The sequence below is a fragment of the Pleurodeles waltl genome, chromosome 5, assembly GCF_031143425.1.
Source record: "Pleurodeles waltl isolate 20211129_DDA chromosome 5, aPleWal1.hap1.20221129, whole genome shotgun sequence".
NCBI classification, from domain to species: domain Eukaryota; kingdom Metazoa; phylum Chordata; class Amphibia; order Caudata; family Salamandridae; genus Pleurodeles; species Pleurodeles waltl.
In genome coordinates this window covers 982057637-982080647 of record NC_090444.1, presented here as the reverse complement: position 1 = coordinate 982080647, position 23011 = coordinate 982057637, and the positions used below count along the sequence as shown (strand labels likewise).

Here is a 23011-nt window from a genome sequence, read left to right as displayed (position 1 = left end):
TCAGGACACCTTAGGGGCTGTCCTGACTGGCCAGTGACTCCTCCTTGTTATTCTCATTATTTCCTCCGGCCTTGCCGCCAAAAGTGGGGGCCGTGGCTGGAGGGGGCGGGCAACTCCACTAGCTGGAGTGTCCTGCGGTGCTGGCACAAAGGGGTGAGCCTTTGAGGCTCACCGCCAGGTGTGACAGCTCCTGCCTGGGGGAGGTGTTAGCATCTCCACCCAGTGCAGGCTTTGTTACTGGCCTCAGAGTGACAAAGGCACTCTCCCCATGGGGCCAGCAACATGTCTCGGTTGTGGCAGGCTGCTGGAACTAGTCAGCCTACACAGATAGTCGGTTAAGGTTTCAGGGGGCACCTCTAAGGTGCCCTCTGGGGTGTATTTCACAATAAAATATACACTGGCATCAGTGTGCATTTATTGTGCTGAGAAGTTTGATACCAAACTTCCCAGTTTTCAGTGTAGCCATTATGGTGCTGTGGAGTCCGTGTTGGACAGACTCCCAGACCATATACTCTTATGGCTACCCTGCACTTACAATGTCTAAGGTTTGGCTTAGACACTGTAGGGGCACAGTACTCATGTACTGGTGCCCCCGCCTATGGTATAGTGCACCCTGCCTTAGGGCTGTAAGGCCTACTAGAGGGGGGACTTATCTATACTGCATAGGCAGTGTGAGGTTGGCATGGCACCCTGAGGGGAGTGCCATGTCGACTTACTCGTTTTGGTTCTCACCAGCACACACAAGCTGACAAGCAGTGTGTCTGTGCTGAGTGAGGGGTCCCCAGGGTGGCATAAGATATGCTGCAGCCCTTAGAGACCTTCCCTGGCATCAGGGCCCTTGGTACCAGGGGTACCAGTTACAAGGGACTTACCTGGATGCCAGGGTGTGGCTATTGTGGAATCAAAAGTACAGGTTAGGGAAAGAACACTGGTGCTGGGGCCTGGTTAGCAGGCCTCAGCACACTTTCAATTCAAAACGTAGCATCAGCAAAGGCAAAAAGTCAGGGGGTAACCATGCCAAGGAGGCATTTCCTTAAACAACCCCCCCCCCCCCCCCCCCAAACGAAAGAGGATGAGACTAACCTTTCCCAAGAGAGTCTTCATTTTCTAAGTGGAAGAACCTGGAAAGGCCATCTGCATTGGCATGGGCAGTCCCAGGTCTGTGTTCCACTATAAAGTCCATTCCCTGTAGGGAGATGGACCACCTCAACAGTTTTGGATTTTCACCTTTCATTTGCATCAGCCATCTGAGAGGTCTGTGGTCAGTCTGAACTAGGAAGTGAGTACCAAAGAGGTATGGTCTCAACTTCTTCAGGGACCAAACCACAGCAAAGGCCTCCCTCTCAATGGCACTCCAACGCTGCTCCCTGGGGAGTAACCTCCTGCTAATGAAAGCAACAGGCTGGTCAAGGCCATCATCATTTGTTTGGGACAAAACTGCCCCTATCCCATGTTCAGAGGCATCTGTCTGCACAATGAACTGCTTGGAGTAATCTGGAGCTTTTAGAACTGGTGCTGTGCACATAGCTTGTTTCAGGGTGTCAAAGGCCTGTTGGCATTCTACAGTCCAGTTTACTTTCTTGGGCATTTTCTTGGAGGTGAGTTCTGTGAGGGCTGTCACAATGGATCCATATCCCTTCACAAACCTCCTATAGTACCCAGTCAAGCCAAGGAATGCCCTGACTTGAGTCTGGGTTTTTGGAGCTGCCCAGTCCAGAATAGTCTGGATCTTAGGCTGGAGTGGCTGAACTTGGCCTCCACCTATAAGGTGTCCCAAGTAAACCACAGTTCCCTGCCCTATCTGGCATTTGGATGCCTTGATAGAGAGGCCTGCAGATTGCAGAGCCTTCAAAACCTTCTTCAGGTGGACCAGGTGATCCTGCCAGTTGGAGCTAAAGACAGCAATATCGTCAAGATAAGCTGCACTGAAGGACTCCAAGCCAGCAAGGACTTGATTCACCAACCTTTGGAAGGTGGCAGGGGCATTCTTTAAACCAAAGGGCATAACAGTGAACTGATAATGCCCATCAGGTGTGGAGAATGCTGTCTTTTCTTTTGCTCCAGGGGCCATTTTGATTTGCCAGTACCCTGCTGTTAAGTCAAAGGTACTTAAGAATTTGGCAGCCCCTAATTTATCAATCAGCTCATCAGCTCTAGGAATGGGATGGGCATCTGTCTTGGTGACAGAGTTAAGTCCTCTGTAGTCCACACAAAACCTCATCTCTCTCTTTCCTTCTTTGGTGTGAGGTTTGGGGACTAAGACCACTGGGCTAGCCCAGGGGGTTTCAGAGTACTCAATTACTCCAAATTCCAGCATCTTGTGGACTTCCACCTTGATGCTTTCTTTAACTTGATCAGACTGTCGGAATATTTTGTTTTTGACAGGCCTGCTGTCTCCTGTGTCCACATCATGGGTACACAGGTGTGTCTGACCAGGGGTTAGGGAAAAGAGCTCAGCAAACTGTTGCAGGACCTTCCTACAGTCAGCTTGCTGTTGGCCAGAGAGGGTGTCTGAATAGATCACTCCATCTACTGAGCCATCTTTAGGGTCTGATGACAGAAGATCAGGGAGAGGCTCACTCTCAGCTTCCTGATCCTCATCTGTTACCATTAACAGATTTACATCAGCCCTGTCATGGAAGAGCTTAAGGCGGTTCACATGGATCACCCTCTTGGGGCTCCTGCTTGTGCCCAGGTCTACCAGATAGGTGACCTGACTCTTCCTCTCTAGCACTGGGTAAGGGCCACTCCATCTGTCCTGAAGTGCCCTGGGAGCTACAGGCTCCAAAACCCAGACTTTCTGCCCTGGTTGAAATTCAACCAGTGCAGCCTTTTTGTCATACCAACACTTCTGGAGCTGTTGGCTGGCCTCAAGGTTTTTGTTTGCCTTTTCCATGTACTCTGCCATCCTTGAGCGAAGGCCAAGTACATAGTCCACTATGTCTTGTTTAGGCTCATGAAGAGGTCTCTCCCAGCCTTCTTTCACAAGAGCTAGTGGTCCCCTTACAGGGTGGCCAAACAGAAGTTCAAAGGGTGAGAACCCTACTCCCTTCTTAGGCACCTCTCTGTAAGCGAAAAGCAGACATGGCAGGAGGACATCCCATCTCCTTTTGAGTTTTTCTGGGAGCCCCATGATCATGCCCTTTAATGTCTTGTTGAATCTCTCAACAAGGCCATTAGTTTGTGGATGATATGGTGTAGTGAATTTATAAGTCACTCCACATTCATTCCACATGTGTTTTAGGTATGCTGACATGAAGTTGGTACCTCTGTCAGACACCACCTCCTTAGGGAAGCCCACTCTGGTAAAGATACCAATGAGGGCCTTGGCTACTGCAGGGGCAGTAGTCGACCTAAGGGGAATAGCTTCAGGATACCTAGTAGCATGATCCACTACTACTAGGATGTACATATTTCCTGAGGCTGTGGGAGGTTCCAGTGGACCCACTATGTCCACACCCACTCTTTCAAAGGGGACCCCCACCACTGGAAGTGGAATGAGGGGGGCCTTTGGATGTCCACCTGTCTTACCACTGGCTTGACAGGTGGGACAGGAGGTGCAAAACTCCTTAACCTTCTGGGACATGTTGGGCCAGTAGAAGTGGTTGACTAACCTCTCCCACGTCTTGGTTTGTCCCAAATGCCCAGCAAGGGGAATATCATGGGATAAGGTCAGAATAAACTCTCTGAACCCCTGAGGCACTACCACTCTCCTAGTGGCACCAGGTTTAGGATCTCTTGCCTCAGTGTACAGGAGTCCATCTTCCCAATAGACCCTATGTGTTCCATTTTTCTTGCCTTTGGACTCTTCAGCAGCTTGCTGCCTAAGGCATTCAAGAGAGGGACAGGTTTCTTGTCCCTTACACAACTCTTCCCTTGAGGGTCCCCCTGGGCCCAAGAGCTCAACCTGATAAGGTTCCAGCTCCATAGGCTCAGTTCCCTCAGAGGGCAGAACTTCTTCCTGAGAAGAGAGGCTCTCTTTTTCTTGTTGTGTTGCAGCTGGTTTCCCAGCTGACTTTCCTTTTCTCTTGGTAGGCTGGGCCTTTCTTCCAGACTCCAGCTCTACTTTTTCACCCTGTGCCTTGCACTGTGCCCTTGTCTTGACACACACCAGTTCAGGGATACCCAGCATGGCTGCATGGGTTTTCAGTTCTACCTCAGCCCATGCGGAGGACTCCAGGTCATTTCCAAGCAAACAGTCTACTGGGATATTTGAGGAGACCACCACCTGTTTCAGGCCATTGACCCCTCCCCACTCTAAAATTACCATAGCCATGGGATGTACTTTAGTCTGATTGTCAGCGTTGGTGACTGGATAAGTTTGTCCAGCCAGGTATTGGCCAGGGGAAACCAGTTTCTCTGTCACCATAGTGACACTGGCACCTGTATCCCTCAGGCCCTCTACACTTGTCCCATTAATTACGAGCTGCTGCCTGTATTTTTGCATGTTAGGGGGCCAGGCAGCCAGTGTGGCTAAATCCACCCCACCCTCAGAGACTAATGTAGCTTCAGTGTGACACCTGATTTGCTCTGGGCACACTGTTGATCCCACTTGGAGACTGGCCATTCCAGTTTTAGCTGGAGTGGAGTTAGAAGTGGTATCTTTCTTGGGACAGGCCTTGTCTCCAGTTTGGTGTCCAGACTGACTACAGCTACGACACCAGGCCTTTTTGGGATCAAAGTTTTTACCCTTGTACCCAGAATTGTTTTGTGAAGAGGCTCTGGGCCCACCCTCCTGTGCAGGTTTTTGGGGGCCTGTAGAAGACTCTTTACTATTTTTGTTTTTGGCTGTCTCACCACTTTTCCCCTGGGGAGGTTTTGTGACCCCTTTCTTTTGGTCACCCCCTGTGGAAGTTTTGGACACCCTAGTCTTGACCCAATGCTCCGCCTTCTTTCCCAATTCTTGGGGAGAAATTGGTCCTAGGTCTACCAGATGCTGATGCAGTTTATCATTGAAACAATTACTTAATAGGTGTTCTTTCACAAATAAATTGTACAGTCCATCATAATTACTTACACCACTGCCTTGAATCCAACCATCTAGTGTTTTTACTGAGTAGTCTACAAAGTCAACCCAGGTCTGGCTCGAGGATTTTTGAGCCCCCCTGAATCTAATCCTATACTCCTCAGTGGAGAATCCAAAGCCCTCAATCAGGGTACCCTTCATGAGGTCATAAGATTCTGCATCTTTTCCAGAGAGTGTGAGGAGTCTATCCCTACACTTTCCTGTGAACATTTCCCAAAGGAGAGCACCCCAGTGAGATTTGTTCACTTTTCTGGTTACACAAGCCCTCTCAAAAGCTGTGAACCATTTGATGATGTCATCACCATCTTCATATTTAGTTACAATCCCTTTAGGGATTTTCAACATGTCAGGAGAATTTCTGACCCTATTTATGTTGCTGCCACCATTGATGGGTTCTAGGCCCATCTCTTGTCTTTCCCTTTCTATGGCTAGGATCTGTCTTTCCAAAGCCAATCTTTTGGCCATCCTGGCTATCTGGATGTCCTCTTCACTGGAGTTGTCCTCAGTGATTTCAGAGAGGTTGGTCCCTCCTGTGAGGGAACCAGCATCTCTGACTATGATTTGTGGAGTCAGGGCTTGAGAGGCCCTGTCTTCCCTAGATAGGACTGGTAGGGGGGAATCACCCTCCAAGTCACTATCATCATCCTCTGTGTTGCCATCCTCAGAGGGGTTGGCTCTTTCAAACTCTGCCAAAAGCTCCTGGAGCTGTAGTTTGGAAGGTCTGGGGCCCATTACTATTTTCTTTAGTGTACAGAGTGACCTTAGCTCCCTCATCTTAAGATGGAGGTAAGGTGTGGTGTCGAGTTCCACCACATTCATCTCTGCACTAGACATTATGCTTCTAAAAGTTGGAATACTTTTTAAGAATCTAAAACTAGTTCTAGGTTCTAATTCAAACTTTTACAAAACTTTTAAACTCTAAAAGAAATGCTAAACAGGATCTAACACAAGGCCCTAGCAGGTCTTTTAAGAATTTAGAAAAATTTCAAATTGCAAAAACAATTTCTAATGACAATTTTTGGAATTTGTCGTGTGATCAGGTATTGGCTGAGTAGTCCAGCAAATGCAAAGTCTTGTACCCCACCGCTGATCCACCAATGTAGGAAGTTGGCTCTGTATGCACTATTTCAAAGTAAGGAATACTATGCACAGAGTCCAAGGGTTCCCCTTAGAGGTAAGATAGTGGCAAAAAGAGATAATACTAATGCTCTATTTTGTGGTAGTGTGGTCGAGCAGTAGGCTTATCAAAGGAGTAGTGTTAAGCATTTGTTGTACATACACACAGGCAATAAATGAGGAACACACACTCAGAGACAAATCCAGCCAATAGGTTTTGTTATAGAAAAATATATTTTCTTAGTTTATTTTAAGAACCACAGGTTCAAATTCTACATGTAATATCTCATTTGAAAGGTATTGCAGGTAAGTACTTTAGGAACTTTGAATCATTACATTAGCACGTATACTTTTTACATAAAACACAATAAGCTGTTTTAAAAGTGGACACTTAGTGCAATTTTCACAGTTCCTGGGGGAGGTATGTTTTTGTTAGTTTTGTCAGGTAAGTAAATCACTTACAAGTCTCAGGTTTGGGTCCAAGGTAGCCCACCGTTGGGGGTTCAGAGCAACCCCAAAGTTATCACACCAGCAGCTCAGGGCCGGTCAGGTGCGGAGGTCAAAGAGGTGCCCAAAACGCATAGGCTTCAATGGAGAGAAGGGGGTGCCCCGGTTCCGGTCTGCCAGCAGGTAAGTACCCGCGTCTTCGGAGGGCAGACCAGGGGGGTTTTGTAGGGCACCGGGGGGGACACAAGTCAGCACAAAAAGTACACCCTCAGCAGCGCGGGGGCGGCCGGGTGCAGTGTGTAAACAAGCGTCGGGTTCTCTGTAGGTTTCAATGGGAGACCAAGGGGTCTCTTCAGCGGTGCAGGCAGGCAAGGGGGGGGGCTCCTCGGGGTAGCCACCACCTGGGCAAGGGAGAGGGCCTCCTGGGGGTCACTCCTGCACAGAAGTTCCGTACCTTCAGGTGCTGGGGGCTGCGGGTGCAGGGTCTTTTCCAGCCGTCGGGACTTTAGGTTCAGGCAGTCGCGGTCAGGGGGAGCCTAGGGATTCCCTCTGCAGGCGTCGCTGTGGGGGCTCAGGGGGGACAACTTTGGTTATTCACGGTCTCGGAGTCGCCGGAGGGTCCTCCCTGAGGTGTTGGTTCTCCACCAGTCGAGTCGGGGTCGCCGGGTGCAGTGTTGCAAGTCTCACGCTTCTTGCGGGGAGTTGCAGGGGTCTTTAAGTCTGCTCCTTGAAACAAAGTTGCAGTTCTTTTGGAGCAGTGCCGCTGTCCTCGGGAGTTTCTTGTCTTTCTTGAAGCAGGGCAGTCCTCAGAGGATTCAGAGGTCGCTTGTCCCTTGGAAAGCGTCGCTGGAGCAGGGTTCTTTGGAAGGCAGGAGACAGGCCGGTAGGACTGGGGCCAAAGCAGTTGGTGTCTTCTTTCTTCTTCTGCAGGGGTTTTTCAGCTCAGCAGTCTTCTTCTTCTTGTAGTTTCAGGAATCTAAATCTTTAGGTTCAGGGAAGCCCTTAAATACTAAATTTAAGGGCGTATTTAGGTCTGGGGGGTTAGTAGCCAATGGCTACTAGCCCTGAGGGTGGGTACACCCTCTTTGTGCCTCCTCCCAAGGGGAGGGTGTCACATCCCTAATCCTATTGGGGAATCCTCCATCTGCAAGATGGAGGATTTCTAAAAGTTAGAGTCACTTCAGCTCAGGACACCTTAGGGGCTGTCCTGACTGGCCAGTGACTCCTCCTTGTTATTCTCATTATTTCCTCCGGCCTTGCCGCCAAAAGTGGGGGCCGTGGCCGGAGGGGGCGGGCAACTCCACTAGCTGGAGTGTCCTGCGGTGCTGGCACAAAGGGGTGAGCCTTTGAGGCTCACCGCCAGGTGTGACAGCTCCTGCCTGGGGGAGGTGTTAGCATCTCCACCCAGTGCAGGCTTTGTTACTGGCCTCAGAGTGACAAAGGCACTCTCCCCATGGGGCCAGCAACATGTCTCGGTTGTGGCAGGCTGCTGGAACTAGTCAGCCTACACAGATAGTCGGTTAAGGTTTCAGGGGGCACCTCTAAGGTGCCCTCTGGGGTGTATTTCACAATAAAATGTACACTGGCATCAGTGTGCATTTATTGTGCTGAGAAGTTTGATACCAAACTTCCCAGTTTTCAGTGTAGCCATTATGGTGCTGTGGAGTCCGTGTTGGACAGACTCCCAGACCATATACTCTTATGGCTACCCTGCACTTACAATGTCTAAGGTTTGGCTTAGACACTGTAGGGGCACAGTACTCATGTACTGGTGCCCCCACCTATGGTATAGTGCACCCTGCCTTAGGGCTGTAAGGCCTACTAGAGGGGTGACTTATCTATACTGCATAGGCAGTGTGAGGTTGGCATGGCACCCTGAGGGAAGTGCCATGTCGACTTACTCGTTTTGGTTCTCACCAGCACACACAAGCTGACAAGCAGTGTGTCTGTGCTGAGTGAGGGGTCCCCAGGGTGGCATAAGATACGCTGCAGCCCTTAGAGACCTTCCCTGGCAACAGGGCCCTTGGTACCAGTTACAAGGGACTTACCTGGATGCCAGGGTGTGCCAATTGTGGAATCAAAAGTACAGGTTAGGGAAAGAACACTGGTGCTGGGGCCTGGTTAGCAGGCCTCAGCACACTTTCAATTCAAAACATAGCATCAGCAAAGGCAAAAAGTCAGGGGGTAACCATGCCAAGGAGGCATTTCCTTACAGGCTGCATGCAGGTTAACACAGGAGAACCATAAAACTGCTGGCACCGTGCGTTTAAGACCCTGAGCACCTCCAGTATCCCACCATGCATCAGGGGTGAAGGAGAGGTGACAGTTGGTTCACAGTTAGGTCAGTTCTTTTTTCCGGCTTCTTCTGAGAGGATCCTGGAGCATTGAGCTCTCAGTTTTTCTGAGTTTTTCTCAGAAAAATACTTCAGAACAGCGTTTTTTCTTCTGCTTTCACTCGACATTTAACACCTTTGTCTTAGTGAGGGCACCTTTTTCTGACTGAAAAATGCCTTCTCATTTTGTGAAGTGCCCTTCCTCTGGGAAGAAGGCCCAGTCAGACCCACACACTCTCTGCATTGTGTGCTTGCCTCAGAGTCACTGCCCTGACACTTGCAGACACTGCAAGAACATGTCTAAAAGAACTCTGCAGGACAGGGAGAAGATCAGACTTCATGGTCTTCATGAGAGGCAGAAGACATCGTCCTCTTCACTTCCCAGGCAGCCACCAAGCCATTCTCAGGAGAGACAGGCTAGATCGACATCAGCAGGTAGGAAGGTACCTGTTTTCTCCCCGTCGACGTCATTGCTGCCTCTGCCAAACCGCCATAGATCGCCGTCGACCAGACCGACGTCGAAGGATACGGCGTCGAAGGAACATGGCCACCACAGGGGCAGATCTCCGTCGACGGTCACACACGATCGACGTCGAGCCAGCACCGGCGTGCCCATTTGCCATCAAAGGTCTCTCATCCCTCGACGGCGAGGAAGATGACGTCGAAATCTCCCCACCGGCGGGAGCAAAGACATCCGCCGTCGACGGCACACCCCTCGACGGCGAGGCACATGACGTCGAGCAGGTCGCGGTCAAGGGATCGCCGGTCACCGTCAAGGCACTCAATGTCGAGACCAGAGCAACCCATGTCACTCCCTTCGACGTCGTTGCAGCTGTCGACGTCGACACAGGTTTTGCCTGTCTTGCGAGACGAAGAGCGTCGGCTTCCGCCGGCGTACAAAACCACTCCAACATCTCCGGTGGTCTCCATAAGGAGTGGTTCATCTGGGCGGTCGAGAGTTGCATCGTCTGGGCATATCTCGCCCATCAACTTGTCGCCAAGGTGGTTGGAGAGCCCGAATAGAACGACTGCCTCCCCAGACTCGCAGTACTCTAGGATGTACTCACCTTCGGCCTCTCTCCCAAGGACACCATCGCCAACAGCTCAGGCAGGGCGGGCTCGTTCTGTGTCTCACCAGTCGGCCACAAGGCCTCGACGTGCTGCTACAGCATCTCGGAGCAGGTCACGATCTAGATCACGGTCATGTCATCGCAGAAGGTCTCCTTCTTGGTCATCGTCAGGATCTTCAGTAAGAGAGTACTCCCCGACCTTAACGGATTCGCCACCAACGAGAGTTTCCCCGGTGGACGATATTGCGACCTTTAACGAGGTGCTTCTTAGGGGGGCGCAAAAACTCAATATAGAGGTCCCGGAACCTTTGACCTCATCATCCGTGATCTTTGAAACTCTGAAACATAGGGCGGTTTCGAAGAAGTTGCGACCGCTAGTGCCTGGTCTTTTGCAACCAACCATGGACACCTTTTTAGCGCCAGTCACCCTCAGATCAGCCCCTGCTAGGATCTTGAAGAAATACAAGGCACCTGAGCAAGATCCTTTGTTTCTCTGGACTGATCCACCTCCGGACTCAGTCATATTGGCCGCAGCCCGGAAGACGCACTCGGTGGCATCATCCTCCACGGTTCCACCGGATAAAGAGAGTAGACACCTGGACTCTCTGGGGAGGAAGATGTGTGGCACGGCGGCTTCCATGATGAAGGTCTCCAGCGCTTCTGCACTCCTAGGCAGATATGACCGCTCGCTCTGGGACTCACTAAGCAGGTTCACAGAAAAATTGCCTAGAGAGGACAGGCAGGATTTTCAGGAGATCCTTCAGGAGGGGTGTCTGGTCTCCAATCAGGTAATCAGTGCAGCGGCAGATGGGGCTGACTTAGCTGCACATGGGTACGCGCATGGAGTTTGTGCAAGACGGTCTTCCTGGCTGAGACTGACAGGATTGAAGCAGGAAGCGCAGCAGCGTATCCTAAACCTTCCTTTCAACGGCAACTCTCTTTTTGGGACCCATACAGACGAGGAGATGGCGCGTATGAAGACGGAAGTGGACACCATGAGAGCAGTGGGCCTAGAGAGAAAAAAGGACTTCCGGTGAAGCTATAGACCTTATGACAGGCGCCTTTTTCAGCAGAGGGTTCAAACCCCTCATTGGTCCCAGAGACCACAGCAGAGACCAGGACGCCCACTTTTTCAGTCTCGTAAGACCACGAGAGACCAAAGGTCCAGCAGACCACAGCAGTCCACACCCAAAGCTCCAGCAAAGCAATGAGGACTCGCTTCCCTTAACACCGTGCACCACTCCGGTGGGGGGAAGTATCACAGAGTTCATTCACGAGTGGCGTGCAATAACAAAAGACAAATGGGTGCTCAATATTGTGGAGAATGGTTACTCTCTTCTTTTCTTTTCCACCAACCTCCTCCTCACTTGCCACCAACCAAATGCAATCCGGCTCACATGAGCCTATTACGCACAGAGGCTCACGCCCTTTTACGGAAAAAGGCGATAGAAAAAGTCCCAGTCGAGCACAGAGGGAAGGGAGTATACTCCCGCTATTTTCTAGTAGCAAAAAAAGGTCGAGAAGGAGTTTTCAGACCGATTATGGACTTACGACTTCTGAACAAGTACATAAAAAAGCAAAAGTTCAGAATGCTGGCTCTCCACCAGATTTTTCCTCCGCTACATCGAGGAGACTGGATGTGCGCAATAGACCTGCAAGACGCGTATTTTCATATCCCGATCATTCACAAACATCGGAAATTCCTCTGCTTCCGGATAGCCTCCCAGCACTATCAGTTCAAGGTACTTCCATTTGGCCTGAAATCGGCCCCTCGCGTTTTCTCAAAATGCATAGCAGCGGTGGCAGCGCATCTAAGGAAGCAAAAAATCTTCATTTACCCAAACCTAGACGACTGGCTACTGAAGGCCTCCTCTCCGGAGCAGGCAAGAAGCCATCGGGACATTGTGCTCAGTGTTTTCAGGTCTCTAGGTCTGCAGGTCAACTACCAAAAATCCACCTTGATACCAACGCAAAAGCTCCACTACCTGGGAGCAATACTGGATACAGAGCTCGAAAAAGTGTATCCTTCGGAGGAACGTCTATTATCAATAAAGAGAAAGTGTCAAGACCTTCTGAAGTCCGACGCACCTACAGCCTGTCAGGTAACATCTCTACTGGGCTCCATGGCCTCGTGCATTTTCATTGTCCCGAATGCCAGGCTACATATGAGGCCTCTTCAAGAGGCGCTGGAAAACAACTGGAACCAGAGCACAGGCCGCTGGGAGGACAAAATGCGACTTCCGATAGGAGCACGACAGTCGCTGCAATGGTGGATGCACAAACCTCACCTGTCAGTAGGAGCTCCGTTTCACCAGTTAATCCCGACCAACACTCTGGTAACGGATGCGTCGCTTCAGGGATGGGGGGCTCATCTGGGTCCCCTTCAAGCTCGGGCCTGTGGTCCGACAAAGAAAGAGAGTACCACATCAACCTTCTGGAGCTCAGAGCAGTCCACCTGGCTCTCAAATCTTTTGCTCCATCGATTCAGGGGAAATCTCTTCTAGTGCAAACGGACAATACGACGCCAATGTATTATCTGAACAGACAAGGGGGAACGAGACCCCTACCCCTATCTCGGGAATCTCAGGCCATCTGGCATTGGCTCTTAGCGAGAGGAATGTCGCTAACGGCAGTTCACCTACCGGGGCAACAAAACGTGGAGGCGGACTTCCTGAGCAGAAATCTCGGATGCCCACGATTGGGTCCTTCACGACGAGGTCGTCGAAGACATCTTCGCTCAATGGGGTCGGCCTCAATTGGATCTCTTCGCAGACGAGGTAAACAGGAAATGCCCAGACTTTGCGTCCAGGTTCTACCGTCCGGGATCTCGAGGGAATGCCTTGTTGATCGACTGGTCAGGGATATTTCTCTACGCTTTTCCACCGATCCCCCTCATACCTGCGGTGATCAACAAACTCTACAGATCCAGCACCAGAATGATTCTCATAGCTCTGCAATGGCCTTGTCAGTTCTGGTACACAGATGTCCTCAACCTATCGGAACAGCCTCACAGGAGGCTGCTGTGCAGACCGGATCTCCTTTGCAGGATGGGAGGCAGGATACTTCACCCCAACCTTCCCTCACTGAGCTTGACGGCATGGCTCCTGAATTCCTGCAGTATGGGCACCTAGGGCTCTCGCAGGAGTGCATGAACATCTTAAAGGAGTCCAGACGGCCTTCCACGTGGCGTTCTTACGCGTTCAAGTGGAAGAGGTTCTACATATGGCTCAGGAGGAGGTCATACTGTCTTACCTACTCCATTTGGCAAAATCTGGTCTGCAGGTGTCATCTATTAAGGTACATTTATCTGCCCTTACAGCCTATCGTAAGTCACCTTCTCAGGAATCCTTTTTTACAAGACCGGTAGTCAAGGATTTCTTAGAAGGTTTGAAAAAAGTCTTTCCACTTATTCGGAAGCCCTCCCCTCCATGGGAGCTGAACATAGTGCTATCAAAACTTATGGGCCCTCCTTTTGAACCTATACACAGAGCCTCTTTGCAACACCTTACGTGGAAGACGGCTTTTCTGGTAGCCATTACTTCCGCGAGGAGGGTCAGTGAAATTCAGGCTTTGTCCTCCAAAGAACCATACACAGTCTTCCACGAGAATAGAGTGGTTCTACGAACTCAGCTATCCTTCTTACCGAAGGTGGTGTCAGATTTCCACATCAATCAGACTATTTCATTACCAACTTTTTTCCCCTATCCGGATACTCCGGCGGAAAAAGCTTTGCACTCACTAGATTTGAAGAGGGTGCTGAAATTTTACTTGGACAAAACCAAACTAATTAGACAATCTAACCACTTATTTGTAAATTATGGTCATTTGAGAACAGGCGAGGCGGCCTCAAAACTAACCATTTCTCGATGGATAGTTTTGTGTATTGTTACTGCATATCAATTGGCTAATAGACAACTACTCGCTAGGCCTAAGGCGCATTCGACAAGAGGGAAGGCGGCTACGGCTGCCCTCCTTAATAATGTTCCAATCTCCGAAATTTGTAAGGCTGCAACATGGAAGTCTGTACATACATTTACTAGACATTACTGTTTGGACTCGGATGCCAGAGCAGACGCCCAAGTTGGGCAAGCATCTCTGAGGAATTTGTTTGCATGATACATATCTATTCCTGCACTTCTTTTAGACAGTCCGCAGAGTTAAGGGATGGGCTTGCTAATCTATTCAATGTTTATGACTATTGATGAGGATCCCCTGGAAGAGAAGGATAAGTTACTTACCTGTAAATCCTAGTTCTCTTCCAGGGGTATCCTCATCAAAGTCATAAACAACCCACCCTCCTCCCCGGACGCACGTCTCCTAGAAGTGCAGGACTTACCATCTTTCGAATCTGCTACACAGCTTGTCACCGTAAAAAAGTACTGACCTAACTGTGAACCAACTGTCACCTCTCCTTCACCCCTGAGGCATGGTGGGATACTGGAGGTGCTCAGGGTCTTAAAGGCACGGTGCCAGAATTTATATGGTTCTCCTGTGTTAACCTGCATGCAGCCTATTGGCTAAGAATGCTGCATTGTTTTCAATGTAGTTTTTCTCTTTTTTCTCTCATGTTGCTACTGCTTATTTCCCTAGGCCCAGTTATGGGGCATTGGAATTTTTTTTTCTCTTATTGTAATTTTGAAAAGGACTGTTTAAAAAAAAAAAAAAAAAAATCCATAGAAATAAAGCATTTTAGCCTGTTTATGATTATAGTCTGCATTGCTGTTTTACACACGTATATATGAGTTGAGTATGAAAATTTTGTCTACTAAAAATGCTATGTATATATTTTTCGTGCATATTTCATACTTTATATGTGTGTATTTTATATATGCTCCGGGGTCCCCGCACGAGGGCGGTAATATTCAATGTTTATGACTTTGATGAGGATACCCCTGGAAGAGAACTAGGATTTACAGGTAAGTAACTTATCCTTCTCGGACTAACTCCCATTTAATCCTTAACCCTTTGTTACGAGAGGTGGTTAGCGGTATGGTCTCATGGGTCCCTACACTGTTCCTCACATGCAAATCTAATAGGAAAAAAAGGGAGTTACGGTCACTTAAACAAGAAATGACAACCTCATAGCTCAATATCATGTCAGCCAAGTCTGAGTACCTGAGGGCTTCCAAGACAGACTCCACTCCCTCAATTACCTCCACTACCCTTGTATCAAATACATTATTATACAGATTTATCAAGGCAACATCATATGAATAAGGAATCTGTAATAAGATCAGATGGAAGTAGACTGAATGGCTAATGATTTTAGATAAAATGTCTGTCATTGTAATGGAAGTCAGAATGGCTAAGCCTCTGTTAGCTTGTCCCGAACTTGAAGTGAAGGCTCTACTGCATAAAGAATGATACCTGTCCACACCATAGTCAACCAGTGACCATGTTTCCTGCAGTAGAATAATGTCAGCTTTACCAGTTTCCTGAATACAATCTGGGTTCGCCAGCTTATTGTGAATTCCAGCTATATTCCAAGACAATATTTGTAAGCCACTACATCCTCCCCCAAGACAACCTAAGCTGTTTGAAGGGGCTGTGGGAGTGTCAGGCCCTCATTTCGAGTTTGGTGGGTGGAAAAGGCTGGCTGCCAAACTCCAGTGGTCAGGTCACCGCCAGTGCGGTGACCTTCCCGCAGCCCCTATTATGAGTATCCCTGGGTCAGTGGGAAACAGCATTGACACTGGCTTGTAATTGACAAGGCGGCAATGTTGCGGTGCGTAGGGTGCAACAGCACCCATCACGCTTTTCACTGTCTGCAAAGCAGACAGTGAAAAGCGTGACGGAGCTGTCCGTGGGGGGCCCATGCACTGTCCCCAGCACCCAGTCTCCTCCAACTTTCACCTGGCGGGGCAACCGCCATGTTAAAGCGGCAGAGAGGGGAGTCGTAATCCCCAGGGCGGCACTACATGCCTGGTGGATTTGGACCGCTGGCACCGCTAGGCCCTCCTGTGGAGGGAAACTGGTGGTGCCGGCGGTCCAACAGTGGTGCTTTCATCATGGTCATAATTTGGCGGTCAGACCACCACCGTGGGTCTGGCAGTCCTACGACCGCCAGACTCATAATGAGGGCCTCAGTGTCTATCTCGCCTTTCCAAAATGAAGATCAACTTTGTCTTAATTTCCTTCATTACTTCCTTACCTGTTTGCCTTTGAACTATTTTCTGGTCAAAATAAGGTCCTGTACTACCTCAGTGTGAAAGTGATCTGTATTTTAGTTGGCAACTACCAGTGAAGCCAAGAGCACTTTCTTCCCACTGGATAGGCCTTTCTAAGTTACCCCGACCTCTCTTTTAGTTTCCATTGTTGTGTTGTGAAAAAAGCTGAACTGAGATGTATGTATTTTAACTTCTTGCCCCTGTAGTCACTGAAGCATTGCTTTTAGAAGCTGATAGGTATTGTACCACATTGTACATCACCTTTATAGGACAACCCTTTCCAGACCCATTGTGGATTTCTTCTATGTTTAGCAAATGCCGATTAAGTAGCAGATCAGAAACCATTTGAATAAGTCATTTTTTTCTACCATAGAGGGGGTGATTATTTGTTTTTTTGCTGTGCAACAAAAGCTGTTGCTTCCCCCCCACGGTCCTCTCCTGGGTACTCATAGGAGATATCATATAACAGTTTGCTGGGTATATGGCAGTGCTCTTTGTACATAAGTTCATAGAATTCCTGTCCTACAGGCTTCCAAGGGTTCAGTCTGAGCCTTCCTGAACTCAGTTAGCAGTACATTGGCCTTCCTTTTAATTGATGTGTGCTGTAAGGATCTCTCACCAAGTTAGCTGTTTTGGTCTTAGGGGACTCGTATTACACACCAACCCTACCAGTCCACCAACACCTTATTCTTGGTGTTGGTCCACACAATTTGTGTGTTGATCAATTCTACCAAAATCCAAACGGAGCAAGGGTCCTTGGTCTAGGTTGTGGCAGTCTTCCTCGCCCCCGCAGGGCCTCTGAGGATAGGGGAATGGATTCTGCTGCAACAGTCCAAACAGAACTACAGTCTGTGCCAAAAACTGCCACCTACTGTTGCTTGGTGGACCTGCTTACCAAGATATGACCATTTCCTTTCCCCACATCAGCTGGCATGGGTGAACACCTCTGCTGTCTTTAGTCTTGCAGCTCACTTTTTGCCCTGGGCTGTATTCACCTTTCCCAGTTATTGCAGCCAAGATAGCCGTCTGGAAGCACCTGTCTGTGAAAGGCTGCTGCTGATGGGGGTCTCCTGTGGATCACCCAGACTGCTGTCGTGCATGGAATTTATTTGAAACTGAAGGAGGAGATAAAGGGACCGCGGAGGGACTTGCCTTCTCCACCTGCCAGAGCCACTTTGGATGCTGCAAAGGAGTTAGAATCGTGGACAGAATTCAGAGATTTCGCCCATCTTCTTAACTGCTAGGCACTTGTCCCTCAGTTTACATTTTTAAGAAATAGGTAGTTACTTGAGCGAGTCTTGATGTTTGTATAAATTCATTAATTCAGAATGAGTTTATTTATTTCTCATGATTTTCTTTGAGAAGTATCTTTGTCTTGAAGTAATAAGGTAAATGTTTTCCTCTGTGTTCGCTTCTCTCACGGTTTGTCATAGAGCAAATAGAACATAATCCACTTTCTTGAAATCGTGTTTGAAAATGTAATGTTTATTGACATTTTTATCTATCTCGAATTGCACTTAACATCTTCAGAGTGACAATTGTATGTACACATTTGTCTCGAGTTGTTAATAATTGGTATGTGTTCTTTTTTCTTGTATAGCGGAGAATGTAGCCAAACAGTGGAAGATTAGCAGAGAGAACCAAGACAAATACTCTGTAAAGTCTCAGAACAAAGCTGAAAAAGCTCAGAAGTCTGGTTACTTTGATAAAGAAATTGTGCCCGTTACAGTTCCTTCAAAAAAAGGTGTGCATCCAAAAAACATGGCTGAATTGGAAGATGCGTGAAGCTGCTGTTAATTGCCCTATTGCAAAATAGTTTTTGATTTTACTGTTTAATTTTATTTTTGTGTGATTGAGCCTGAAGATCGCCTGTAGCGCAGCACTAGGAATTACACTGTCAATGTGAATTTACCCTTGGGAGAGAAGGAAGTTCCAGATGCGGATTTAACATTAGCAGCTACATGTGGATGTGAAAATGTTTCATCAGTCTTGGTGTTGTAGTGGCCCCAGAATTTTATGAAGAATTGAGGTATCTGATGGGGCTCGAAATAAGGGAGCCATAAATAGGGACAAAAAAAGTTTTGCTTTGCCCTTTGCTACAGCACATTCCCTTGAGGATGGGCCTTCACACTGCAAACATTGTGTTACAGCATGTGCATCACTGACCACTGTCCTCGACCTTCTGGGGTATTACCTGACTGAGCCTTCCCTTTTTTGTCCTGATGGTCATGGGGCTAGAGTTTAGAGTACATCAACTTTTATTTATTCGGTTTGCCACCTGTTGCTGAAATACCTATGTCCTCATTGATTCATTCAACCACTGCATCATAGTGACATGTGACCATAGCTATCACTCGCACGTGTACACAATAGTGCATCATATTACCAGCCTGGGTTGTGATAGATACATAAAACACACTCGGCTGTAGCTGAGCAATGGACAAACTGCTACTCAAAACAAAAGCAAGTGAAGCATTCCTGCACAGCACCTACCTTTTAGATATAATTAATTATAAAGACCATTCAAGCTCAAACTCATTTTTTCTTTCACCTTCTGAAGTAAAGGTTTAACAAACCTACTAACCTTACCCAACCAAACCCAACAGGCAGAATTAATTGATTTTGTTAAGGAAGTTAAGCAAGTATAGATAGCTTTGGGGCTTTGCAATATATTTTAAATATATTCCTGCCTTCCGGGGAGGGCAGTGTAGGTCTCCCAAGTTGGGACTAATATGGTCTTATTTCTTGGCTCCAGTGAGTAAACTAGTTACAGAATGGAGGAAAGAACCCGAGTGGCACAGTTGGGGATTTGGGAACACCCCCAGAAATGTCATTTCCCTGTGCAAATGAGGTTCCATCAGAGCTTACGCTGCACACCTGAAGTCTGGTAGAGAAATAAAGGTCTGCACTTTTCTCAGCAGATGTAGTTAGAATAAAATAGTTTTTGTCAGTTTGTAGATAACATGCAGGTTTATTAAGGTTTTGATCGATAATGTTAGTGAACCATGGTTGCAAAGATGCAGAGTGGATATAACGTGTTTTGTGCGGTAGGTGAGATGCATGAGATTATATTAGTATGTTTTCAGTTTTAGCTTGAGGTTTTTTTTTTTTTTTTTTATTGAAATCATTCAAGTTATTCAAAAATTCCTTCGGATTCCAAGACCCATTCCTGATGGGCAGTACGCTCCCAGTAGCGCACTTTTTGGTACTTCTGATCCTAGAAGTGTTGCCAACAGAGGATCAGAGTAACTACGTGAGGTGAAGGGAAATAGGGCAAGGTCAAGTGGGCCCATAACTATTACGCTGGGCCCGATTCAGCCCAAGGCCAATTAATATCTGTTATATTTAGGAGTTTAGAACATTCTGCCCCTTGTGGCAGAATGTTCTAATAGCCTTAGAACCCGCCGTAGCGGGCTCTACTGGCCATTAAAGGCCCTCTCCCTTGTTAAAGGCCCTCACCTTTGGCTCGGGCCTTTAACGCGGGAGCGGGCCTTTAATGGCCGATTGAGCCCGCTATGGCGGGTTCTAAAGCTATATTAAACAGTCTAATAGCAGTATATTTCTAGCAAGTCCTTGTATACTGAGAGGCTTAGTTCCAGGTGACCTCTAAGTCTGAACTAGATCACCTTCTGTGACAGATGAGCCTTGGCCAAAAGTCATGTGGAATGTGTATTGGTGAAAAAGGACTGTTTCTGTTAGTACTTAATGGTTAAGATTTTCCTCTTAAGACAGCTGGCCTAAAGGATCAGATAGCAGTGTATGTTTCCACCAACATTTGTAATTTCAAGCCCTTGTTAGGTTGAACATACTAGCTGTCTCGTTGCAACAAATACTTTTTTTTCAGCTTAGAGACATCTTAAAGTGGCCCTAATTCCAACCTGTTGCTTACTATTGATTGTCTTCAGTGCCAATCTCATTGTCCTTGCCAGATGTTAACACCTTGTCCTGCACCAGGCAGTTAAAGTCCTTTTTGCCCAACGGTAACTTCTCAATACCGATAGGAGTTTCCCAGCCTTGAGGGAAAAATACCATCAACAATCATGTTACTTAAAGGACATCCATTTTTACTGGTGCAGCAAAGCTACATCTGAGATTCAGACAAATCGACCCTGCTGCCATAAGGCAGTCAGTATTTTTTTTTAAACCTTTGGGCGCTAGTGGGAATCCTGGCCAATCTAGTTTGGGGCCCAGGTTAACAAAATTAACTGTCAGGCAAATAAGAGCCACTTTGCTAAGGTATCGACTGTGTTTTAGAAATATTCTCGACATGTTCATTGCTGCTATAAATCCTGACGGGAGCACAATTTGTATAAAGTTCCTATACATAGCCTTAGCTGCAGATCAAACGTTTCTTACACTTTGGAGGGGAACCACCATTTTGTTTTGGATGTAATAGATGCTCAAAGGGCAATAGTTCTACAGTTACCACACGCACTGCAAGTGAGCCTATTCGCAACACCAGAAGTATGTTATACAACAAATAATCCTAACAATTTAAGGGGTTTGAAAGATTTCAGTCTTGGTGAACTGAGTGGACTCTACTAGAGAGTAGACCTCGACCTTGCCAGAAACAGAGGTTAAAAGAAGGCCTGAGCACCTGTATGATCAGTCTTCTTCCCATGTACCTGCAGTTTTATTTGAGCATGCAGTATCTGTGCTCTAATGTGGGTGGGAGTCAACATTGGGTACACAGTTTGCCAATCAGTGACATGGTGTTCTGCTAGTGAAAGTCGAAGAAAAATTGGAGTACCTGGTGAACTCACAAATTGCTGAGTTCACAGGTCAGAAAAGGTCAAACGGACAGGATTTAACAACTCTTCCTGCACTGCGAGTACATTTAATCCCGAAAGATGTAGGGATATTCTCGTGTAATATTTTGGGTAAAAACTACAATGACATGACTGTTTTTACTGCTTTTTTTTTACATAAATATAGGCAGAAAATATGTTTTTTGTTCTCTGCATTCCTTTTTAAATATAGTTAGTCTTCGAAGTGACTCCCCATCATCTGTCATGAAAGCAAAATAGTTGTGGAGATTGAGAGTATGGGGTTTCTAAAAACAAAAAGCGATAAAATTGCCCATGAAGCTGAAATAGCTGTAAGTTTATATATGTGAGTTTTCTTCAGACGAGTATGTTTATATTGTACTTGAATAAAGATAGCTAAAACACGCTATGCATTCAAACTCGAGTGTACTTTCATCTCTTAAATACATTTCAGAATAAATAAATTGCAACTTTTTAACAAAATAAAAACATGGATACATGCAGGTAAGACCTACAGAAAATAAATATGGAATATTACATATTGAATTGTCTAAAATAAATACCATAATCCGTCAGGCCAACACATAAGGAAGGCACAAAAGAATCCTTCGTGCATTTTAAGCTGTAACCAATTGTGAACCAAAATAATTCAGTTTTTAAGACACGTACAAATGTAATTATTTTTGGTTGGTTGTACGGATGGCCTCTTTGTCATGCATTAGTAAAAATGGACACAACATCAACGATTGCTTAAAAGCTATGCATTAATTTAAAAAAACTCTTTGTATGATATTTCTACAAATTCAACAGGCCCGTTGGAAGTAAAGACGGATGAGTTCCCTCGCCATGGAAGTACCTTGGAGGCAGTAGCAAAGTTGAAGCCGTACTTCCTGAAAGATGGGACTGGAACAGTAACCGCAGCAAATGCCACAGGTTTGCAAACATTGATGTTTTTAGATAATGGTATTGTGGATAGATGGTATGCAATGCAGATGTCTGAAAAAATAGAGGGATTTAACAGGATTGATTAGATCACAAAGCGTTAAGGACATGCTTGCTGTATTACTGCTTTAACCAATAAATTTTGTGTAACCTACTATACTAGGCAGAAAATATGCAAGATCTGGTTGCAAGCACCCATTTTATAAGATGTTCAAATGTCGGCCCTACTAAAACAGCACATCTTTATACTGGTTTTGTATATTTTAAGTTTTTATTGAGTCTGCATGTTACTTTCAGCTGTTGGAATAGTGGCTTTCAATTAACACATTTATTTATAGGCCGAAGGATTTTAGCTATTTTGCATCTTCCCCACATTCTTCAGTAATGCTTTGCCATTGACTTAAGCATGGGTTTATTTGTAAACATAGCCCTCCAAGAGGTTTTTCTTAGAATTTTGACTGGAAAAGGCTTTCTTTTAAATATAGATTTTTTTAAAATAAAACACTTCAAAGGGTAGACTCTTATAAAACAAATCTTAGATAGTTCCCTAGGCACAAAAATAGTAGGGGTATCCTCGTTTAATTTTCATTATTCTCTTCAAATCAGGGGTATGCACACTCCTCATTTCTTAAACATAATACTTCGTCTCTTCCTGGAAAGTTAAGTTCTCTGTTTTATACCATTCCTGTATTACCCACCCCAATGTATCATACCTCATCAGTTAGTACTTTTCATCATTCAAGGTAACATGCATTAATGAACGAGTTGCTTACCTTCGGTAACACTTTATCTAGTATCTAGCTGCAAATTCCTTACCTTTTCAATATTGCCAAGCATCATATAGGATGTGGGATTTTTTTAGGAATGCTTCTGCATGTCAGAAGGTGGCTCCTTCAGGCCTCGCACTGATGTTTCACTCGGGAAAGGACGTGCAACGCCTATGTAGGTGCTACTCTTGCACGCTGACATCAGTTGCTTTTGAGACTGTCTGTGCCCTTGGATGCAGATCCCCAAAACAAATTTGTAGACAGTTTGCACATTCATAGACTTGGGGTCTTATTAATGGATAGAGTCCAATCATCAAGGATGGGCAGGATAGGAGGGCGCTACAATGTTATAGTCCCTAACAGAAAGAACGTTCCGA

The 23011-nt window shown here is 46.8% G+C and overlaps 1 protein-coding gene across 1 annotated transcript in view; it reads left to right on the top strand.

Moving 5' to 3' along the window:
• ACAT2 (acetyl-CoA acetyltransferase 2) overlaps positions 1 to 23011 on the top strand; it is a 177296-nt gene that overhangs the window by 42527 nt on the left and 111758 nt on the right. Inside the window, exons 5-6 of the mRNA XM_069235140.1 lie at positions 17760 to 17903; positions 21736 to 21858. Coding sequence (XP_069091241.1) covers positions 17760 to 17903; positions 21736 to 21858 — 267 coding nt within the window. The remainder of the gene's footprint in view (positions 1 to 17759; positions 17904 to 21735; positions 21859 to 23011) is intronic.